The 7,562-nt window shown below is 57.9% G+C and overlaps 1 protein-coding gene across 2 annotated transcripts; it reads right to left on the bottom strand.

Moving 5' to 3' along the window:
- Window positions 1-2,442: 2,442 nt before the first annotated feature.
- On the bottom strand, window positions 2,443-6,121 carry PYCR2 (pyrroline-5-carboxylate reductase 2). 2 transcript variants are annotated; one of them, XM_002717478.6, is made up of 7 exons: window positions 5,843-6,121; window positions 5,540-5,610; window positions 4,506-4,685; window positions 4,180-4,401; window positions 3,915-4,007; window positions 3,567-3,730; window positions 2,443-3,086 (listed from the first exon to the last, which is right to left on the bottom strand). In XM_002717478.6, exons 1-7 carry the CDS (start codon window positions 5,907-5,909, stop codon window positions 2,921-2,923), a joined length of 963 nt encoding a protein of 320 aa, XP_002717524.1. In that variant the 5' UTR covers window positions 5,910-6,121; the 3' UTR covers window positions 2,443-2,920. The 2 variants fall into 2 exon arrangements, with proteins under 2 accessions (XP_002717524.1, XP_089168394.1); XM_089312268.1 differs by lacking the exon at window positions 5,843-6,121 and adding an exon at window positions 5,755-5,779.
- Between the last annotated feature and the right edge of the window lie 1,441 nt (window positions 6,122-7,562).

The raw sequence follows: 7,562 nt of genomic DNA, 5'->3' as shown, positions 1-7,562 counted from the left end.
ATCTTCTACTACTTTCCCAGGCCACAGCCAAGAGCTGGATCAGAAGTGGAGCAGCCAGGACTTGAACTGGCACCCATTGGGATACTAGCACTGCAGGCGGAGGCTTTACCTGCTACGTAACAGTGCCAGCCCCTGATGATTAAGAGGTAGGGTTTTCTTTTCTTTTCTTTTCTTTTTTTTAAAGGTTTATTTTATTTATTTCAAAGACAGAGTTACAGAGAGAGGTAGAGACAGAGAGAGAGATCTTCTATCTGCTGGTTCACTCCCCAGATGGCCACAAAGGCCGGAGCTGCGCTGATCCGGAGCCAGAAGCTTCTTCTGGGTCTCCCACGCGGGTGCAGGGGCCCAAGGACTTGGGCCATCTTCTACTGTTTTCCCAGGCCATAGCAGAGAGCTGGATTGGAAGAGGAGCAGCCGGGACTAGAACCGACGCCCATATGGGATGCCAGCGCTTCAGGCCAGGGCTTTAACCCACTGCGCCACAGTGCTGGCCCCTTTCTTTTCTCTCCTTCCTTCCTTCCTTCCTTCCTTCCTTCCTTCCTTCCTTCCTTCCTTCCTTCCTTCCTCCCTTCCCTCCCTCCCTCCCTCCCTCCCTCCCTCCCTCCCTCCTTTATTGATTTATTTTATTTGAGTTACAGAGAGACCTTCCATCCGCTAGTTCACTCCCCAGTAGGCCACAATGGCCAGGTAAGTCAGGAGCCCAGAACTCCATCTGTCTCCCACGTGGGTGGTAGGCCTCCCAGTGCATTAGCAGGGAGCTGGATGGGAAGCCTGGAGCCAGGACTCCAATATGACATACAGGTGTCCAAAGTGGTGGCTTAGCCTGCTGTGCCACGTGGGCTATTCTGAGTAATGCTGTCACGCGCACTCACTGCAAGGCTTTGTGTGGGCACGTGCTTCCTTTCTCGTGGGTACCTGCCTAGGAGTGGAATGACTGGATCCTAGAGTTACTGTTTAATCTTTGGAGGAGCTGCCAGGCTGTTTTCTCAAAGTGGCTGGACCGGTTTGCATCGCGGTCAGCAATGCATGAGGGCTGCAATGTCTCCATATTCTGACATTTGTTATTGTCTTATTTAACCAAAAATAATCGCACCAGTGAGTGTGTAGCATCTCAGCGGGTTTTGCTTTGCATTTCCCCTAAAAGGTTCACGTGCTGCTCCACACGTGCAGATCTACTTTGGTGAAATGTTTATTCCTATCTTTTAGGGCAAATTATTTAACCTCTTTTGAGCTTTCCTTTACTCTTCTGGGAAAAAAAATACATGATTATAAGCAGTGCCTATGGCCAGGATGAGGTGGTACACAAAGTGCTGACAAAAGAGTTGTGAGTATTGGGCTTGCTGTCGCTGGGAGGAGCTCTCCAGGGGCTGTCAGATTTGGCTGGAGCGCTGGGCTGCCCTGGCGAGGTGGGAGGAACAGGAAGGCTCTGCTCCCCTCAGCTGGGGGGAGGGGTCCATCATGTTCTAGACGTTCTGTTGAGCAAGTCCATGTGGTCTCACTGAAGACCCACCAGAACCTGCTGCTGAAGCTTGGCCTCCGTATCTATGAGGGATGAGCCATGCAGGTCAGAGCATCTAGGACTTCTCCAAGGCGGTGGCGTTTCTGGAAGTGACAAGATGTAAGAGCTGAGCTCACGCTGATGCCCAGGTCAGTGCCCATGCCTTTTCCCTCTTTTTAATACTTATTTATTCAAAAGGAAGACTGACAGAAAGGGAGGGGAAACACATCTTCCATCTGCTCGTTTACTTCCCAAATGCCCACAAACAGCCAGGGCTGGCCAGGCGAGAGCCAGGAGCCAGGAACTCCATCCCAGTCTCCCACACGGGTGACAGGCAGCCCTCTACTTGATCACTGCCCACTGCCTTCTCAGGCACATTAGTGGGAACCTGGATCAGAAGCAGAGTTCCAGGACTCGAATTGGCACTCTGACAGGGGATGCCGGCATCAGAAGCTTAACCCGCTGTCCTGGCGCTGGCCCCGCCCACGCCTCCTCACCAAAGCCTTGCGGCATGCAGGCAGCACGCTCCTGTGGATGAGCACCAGCCTCGAGCTCAGGGTGCTGTGCCCCAGCCTTGGCTTCTGGGAGGCTGGCAGGGGTCTGTGGGTAGGGACGCAGCCCCCCCACCAATCAGCAGCACAGCAGGGGCACGCGGCTTCCCTGCCAGGCCTCTGACATTCCTAGGAAAGATTAGAGAAAAAGAACACTTCTCCTTCAGAGAGCAGTTGTGTCACAGGCTGTGCGGGGCCGACAGCGCTCCCCTCGGTGCCCTCGTCTGGCTACTGCCCAGACCCCGGCAGGGCCGCTGCACAGCTCTGCCATTCGCCTCGGCCCACCCTAGGACGCCACGTCTTGCCTCCGTGGATGGCACGCTCCCACAGAGGTAGCGAGGACCTGACAGTTCTTTACAATGATGCCTTGGATGAAGCACGAGAAACTCAGGATAATGAAAAATAAACTTTATTAAAGCAGCTAAATTTAGGAGTAGCCTTTCTCCAATGGTATACTTTTAAAGCAAGAGTTAAATACAAGCACGGTCTAATTCCATACCCTGACTGACTGTGATCATCTTAGGTTGCTCACTTCACGGATCGATTCCCAGAAGTCCTAGCACGCTTATTCTCGGCAGTAGACAGGCCCGCCCTGGGCTCCGCCTGGAGGACGCACTGAGGGCCCTGCCCGACCCTGCCAGCGAGCCGGGTTCTGACTTGAATTCAGTGCCCGGCCTGAGCCAGCGGTGGGAGGTGTGCAGGGCTGTGTCTGAGCTTCCACCACGCGACAGCGGGAAAGCAGGGCTTCTCAGTCTCAACAGTAAAGGAGTTTTCACCGCGAAGACCTCCAAGCGCCCTGCCCCTCCCTGCACAGCGCAGGGGTGGTGGCGTGGCGGGGCGGGGCCGAGGGCTCTGGGGCACAGGGGCGGCCTCAGTCCTTCTTGCCCCCGGGGGCCACATTTCTCGTGAGGAGCTTCCCTGTGCTGGAGGGGGCCAGTGTGGACACCATGGGGGACTCCAGCTTCACTCTGTCCAGCAGCGTCTTCTTCAGCGCAGCCGGGGAGATCTTTTCTTGGTCAGCCATGGACTGCAGCTCTCTGCAGACAGAGCCCAGATTCAGGCCACAACCAGGGAACCCCCAGCCCCTGTTCTCTGACAACCACCAAGGCTCGGAGCCCACACCAGATGCTCCTGCCAGCTCCTCCTCCCTGGTTTATCCCGGTTGCTCTGAGCTAGACAGAGCGGTAAGCACTATCTGTGATCCTATGAAGAAAGAGTGTGGGAAATTACAGGTCTGGAGCCACAGACTTGAAGTTGGAGCCTGCCTCCATCACTTAATAGCTGTTTGACCTTGGAAAATGAGTCCTAACTTCCTCGTTTACAAATCAAAATGAATCCCAGCGATCAGAAACGTGGTGAGAAGTAAGTGATGTCCGCAGACCCTTAGCGGAACCAAATCTAACAGGCTGTGGCTAAAAACAGCACAGACTCCAGCACCACTAACGGGACCCCAGGCAGCAGGTTCTGCCAGGCGGAGCCCAGCCCAGGGAGTGTGAATGAGTGTGAGCTGGACCCACCGTGTTCGAATACAGGACGCCTCGACCGCATTGATGAGCAGAGAGCGGAAGCCCCCACTCTCCAGGAAGTGCAGGGCGTGGATGGTGGCCCCCCCGGGGGAGCAGACGTTGTCCTTGAGCTGGCCTGGATGATCCTCCGAGTCCAGCAGCATCTTGGCAGCTCCCTGTGGCAGGAAGGGAGCAGTAGGGGAGGGCGCCGCTGGTGCACTTGGGACACGCTGCCCCATACCCACTGCACCTGCCCCATCCTTGTCCCAGCTTCCTAACCCAGCCTTGCCCCCAACTCGGTGACCCACAGGAATCACATCTCACACCCTGATCCCAAAAGTGCAGGGGAAAGATACTGACCAGCAAGGCCTGGGCCCCCAGTCGTACTGCCAGGCGCCGCGGCAGACCCATCTTCACCCCGCCGTCAGCCAACGCGTCCACGGCCATGAACGCCTGTGGAGACACTCTCTGAGCCCCAGGAAGCAGGCACTCAATGCCCTCCCCAGGTCTGCTTTTTCTGAGACTGGACCTAGCTCCGAGGGTCAGCTTCCTCCACCGGCCAGCCACATCCTAGCCCCTCCCGCTGCCCAGGCTCCCGGAAAGCTGAGAGCAGGCAAGGCCTCACATAGGCAGGCCCACTGCCGCTGAGCCCTGTGATGGCGTCGATCAGGTCCTCCTCCACCTCGGTGCAGAAGCCCACACTGCTCATGAGCTGCTCCAGGAGCTGGCCGTCCTCCACGAGCGCGTGGGTGCCCGTGGCGTACACTGTGGCACCCTCCCGCACCAGCACAGGTGTGTTGGTCATGCAGCGGATCACTTTGGGGGCCGGCTGGAAGGCCATCAGCTTCTGCAGCAAGACACAGGGCCCAGTGAGTGGCCCGCGCCCCCTGCTGCCGCCAGCACCCACCCATCGGCGGCCACTCCCAGGGGCATGAGAGCTAAGAAGGGCACCTTCTCCACAGAGCTGATGGTGACCCCGGCTGCACAGGAGACCACGATGTGCCTGGGCTGCACGTCGGCCCCGATCTCGTCCAGGATGAAGGGGATGATGTGCGGCTTCACGGCCAGGAACAGGACGTCACTGTGCCTCACGGTCTCCTTGTTGCTGCGGGTCAGGTTCACACCCATCTTCTGCAGTAGGAGATGGCCAGGCTTACTGAGCTGGGGCAGCCTGGCTGGGCCCAGGCCTCCCTGGAGCAGCTGAACCCTCACCAAGCTCACTCTGCCAGCTGCAGCCTGCAATTCCTTGCCCAGTACCCTCAACTGACACAAAGTTTTCCACTGCTGCTACTGGACAAGTAAGCACAGGCAGAAGTCCTGTAAAACTTCTCCATGGCAACCAGGAAGCAGCTATTCCCCCCCTACACACACAGTGTTCCAACACCTAATGCACCCTCTGCATGGTGGAACGTGGCACAGGGAAGCAGACACGTCAGCACCCAGTGGGTGGGGCAGAGGTGGGTCAGGCCCTACTCCAACTCCAGCTCCTTGTTCATCTGACCATACGGCCTCCATGTGGGCCAGAAGACGGCCAACTGAGGAGCAGAGTCTCCCCGCGCTGGGAACACCAGCCCATCCTAGGCAGTCACCCTGTCCCCTGCCTCATTACCCACCCTCTCCCCCAGGGCTCAGAGTTTGGGTGAAGAGTCGGGATTTTATGTGGAAAGAGAAACAACTCATTTGCAGCGTTCTTTCCTCTTTGTGCCTTGGAGTAACAACAAAGCGGCTATTATTCTACATGAAGAAGCAGCCTCCGGGTGAGCTCAGACTGTAAAATCACACAACTCTGGTCTGAGGGAAAATGAGTCCTTCGCTGGGTTCCCTTTATGTCCCACCCCAAGCGCTGCCCCGGGGAAGGTGGAAGAGTTGTGTGAGGCTGCAGCTGGGGAGGTGAGCGGCGCCACGGCCCGGCCAGACTCAGCTCAGCTCCAGCCATCCGTGGCCTGAGCCCCCTCGCGCTCCCCCACACCCCCTGCCCCGCCTACCCTGAGCGCAGACACCGTGGGCAGGTCCATTTCCGGGGAACTGGCCATTATCTTGTGAGCCGACAGGATGCCTGCAGAATTCATGCCTTCTCAGCGGGGGATCAGACCCGCCCCGTTCCCACGCCTTCCCCGGGATCGCAGAATCAAAACCCACAGTCGCCTGCAGTGCCAGGTTCTGTCACCCCGTCAACCTCCCGCGCGCACCAAAGACGCACCTGCGCTTAACAGCTGTCTCATCAACCCCACTGGCCTCAAATCATCCACGCGGAGGACCGTTTACCACGCCTGCCGCCACGCGCCTACCTGCCGCCGTGAAGCCCCGCGCCAGCGCACAGGCCAACTGGCCGGCGCCGATGAAGCCCACGCTCATGGTGCCTGGCTCGCGTCTCCCCGCAGCAACCCGCTCGGCGCCGGCCCAAGAAGGCCGGAGAGTGCGGGGCCCGCCCGCGGCGCGTCGACGAGGCCGGATCCGGGGAGCTCCCAGCAGCTTCCAGCCGAGGCTGGGATCACCCCCTGACGCGGTCCCGCGACCCCCCTCACTCCCCGCGGGATGCGCGGGCCGCAGACGACGCTGCAGGCCACGTGGCCCCGCCACACCCTGGCGACCAATCAGCAGTCGGCGGCTCGGGGAGGGCCAATCGGCAGCCGCGCCTGGGCTGTGCGCCCGCCTCCTCCGCTCGCAACAAGCGGGCGGGACCTTGGCTGCGGCCCAGGGAAGCTGGCCGCTCCGCCTGCTGGGAGCCCCCTGCCCTAGGCCGGAAGTTGGCGTCAACCCCGCTGCGGCGGTTGCGTATTTTTACTTCTGGCGGTGGGCCTCAGCCGTCCTTAGAGACCGAGGAGGACTTGCCTCCCCGGCCCCTCCGCTGCGGCCCTCTTAGCCAGCGCTCGCAGGGAGCATCTGCCCTGCCTCCTCCCTCCCCCTCCCGGCCCACTGCCGTCTCCTGCCTGCTGTCTCTGGCAAAGTGGACGAGGCCGCACCTCTGTTCACTTGCCCAGGTTCCTAGATCTCAGGCCTTGGGCCCTCCCTCCCTGCTTATCTCTAAGTAGCAGGCCCATCCCTTCTGAGAATTGACCCCACCCAAGCCCTCTGTGATGCAGGAAGCTCACGGGGGCTGGCGTGTCTGGCATACTTTTTTTTTTGCATTTATTTTTGTTATACAAATAACACATGCATATTGTGAAGAGATCAGGAATTGCATCCAGTGGAAAAGGAAACACTGCCTGTAATCCCAATTAAATGGAACCATGTGGCCCTGTGGAGTATAACTCTACATTTATTTTTCTATGCAGTAAGACACATTTTTTTTTAAAGATTTATTTATTTACTTGAAAGAGTTACACAGAAGGAGAGGCAGAGAGAGAGAGAGAGAGAGGTCTTCCATCCACTGGTTCACTCCCACAACGGCAGGAGCTGCCAGGAGCCAGGAGTTTCTTCCAGGTTCCCACCTAGTTGCAGGGGCCCAAGGACTTGGGCATCTTCCACTGCTTTCTCAGGCCATAGCAGAGAGCTGGATCAGAAGTGGAGCAGCCAGGACTAGAACCGGAGCCCACATGGGATGCTGGCACTGCAGGCGGTGGCTTAACCCACTATGCCACAGTGCTGGCCCCTAGACAGAGACATCTTAAACCTGATTTTTATTTATATATGATCAAATATTTATTTTCATCTATTTGAAAGGCATCTTCCATCCATTAGTTCACTCCCAAAATGCCAGCAACAGCTGGGGGTGGGCCAGGTGGAAACCAGGAGTCCAATCTTCATCTTCTATTGGGTGCAGGAACCTGACCATCATTGCTGTCTCAGCTTGAGTCAGGAGCAGAGCTGGGACTCCCCCCAGGCACTCCGATATCGGCTGTGGGCATCCTGCTCGGTCTTAACTGTCTCACGTTTTGTAGGTAAGGAGTCTGAGTAGGCTCAGCCGGTTCTTTGCTCCTGATCAGCCACCCGGTCAGGGCTCTCAGCTTGAGGCTCTGTGGGAGAAGAGCCAGCCAGACTCAGGTGTTTCAGAATGTGCGTCTGCAC

Source organism: Oryctolagus cuniculus, chromosome 13 (assembly GCF_051225735.1).
Source record: "Oryctolagus cuniculus isolate XC-2025 breed Fujian yellow rabbit chromosome 13, ASM5122573v1, whole genome shotgun sequence".
Classification (NCBI taxonomy): Eukaryota; Metazoa; Chordata; class Mammalia; order Lagomorpha; family Leporidae; genus Oryctolagus; species Oryctolagus cuniculus.
Note: the sequence above shows the minus strand (reverse complement) of the source record. Positions and strands in the feature narration are given on the sequence as shown.

Excerpts from the sequence above, each read along its gene's own strand:
- PYCR2 (XM_002717478.6), bottom strand. The coding sequence starts at position 5,909 with ATGAGCGTGGGCTTCATCGGCGCCGGCCAGTTGGCCTGTGCGCTGGCG. Across the intron at positions 5,611-5,842 it reads GCGGGGCTTCACGGCGGCAG|GCATCCTGTCGGCTCACAAG; the intron begins GTAGGCGCGTGG and ends TGAATTCTGCAG. Across the intron at positions 4,686-5,539 it reads CCACGGTGTCTGCGCTCAGG|AAGATGGGTGTGAACCTGAC; the intron begins GTAGGCGGGGCA and ends CTCCTACTGCAG.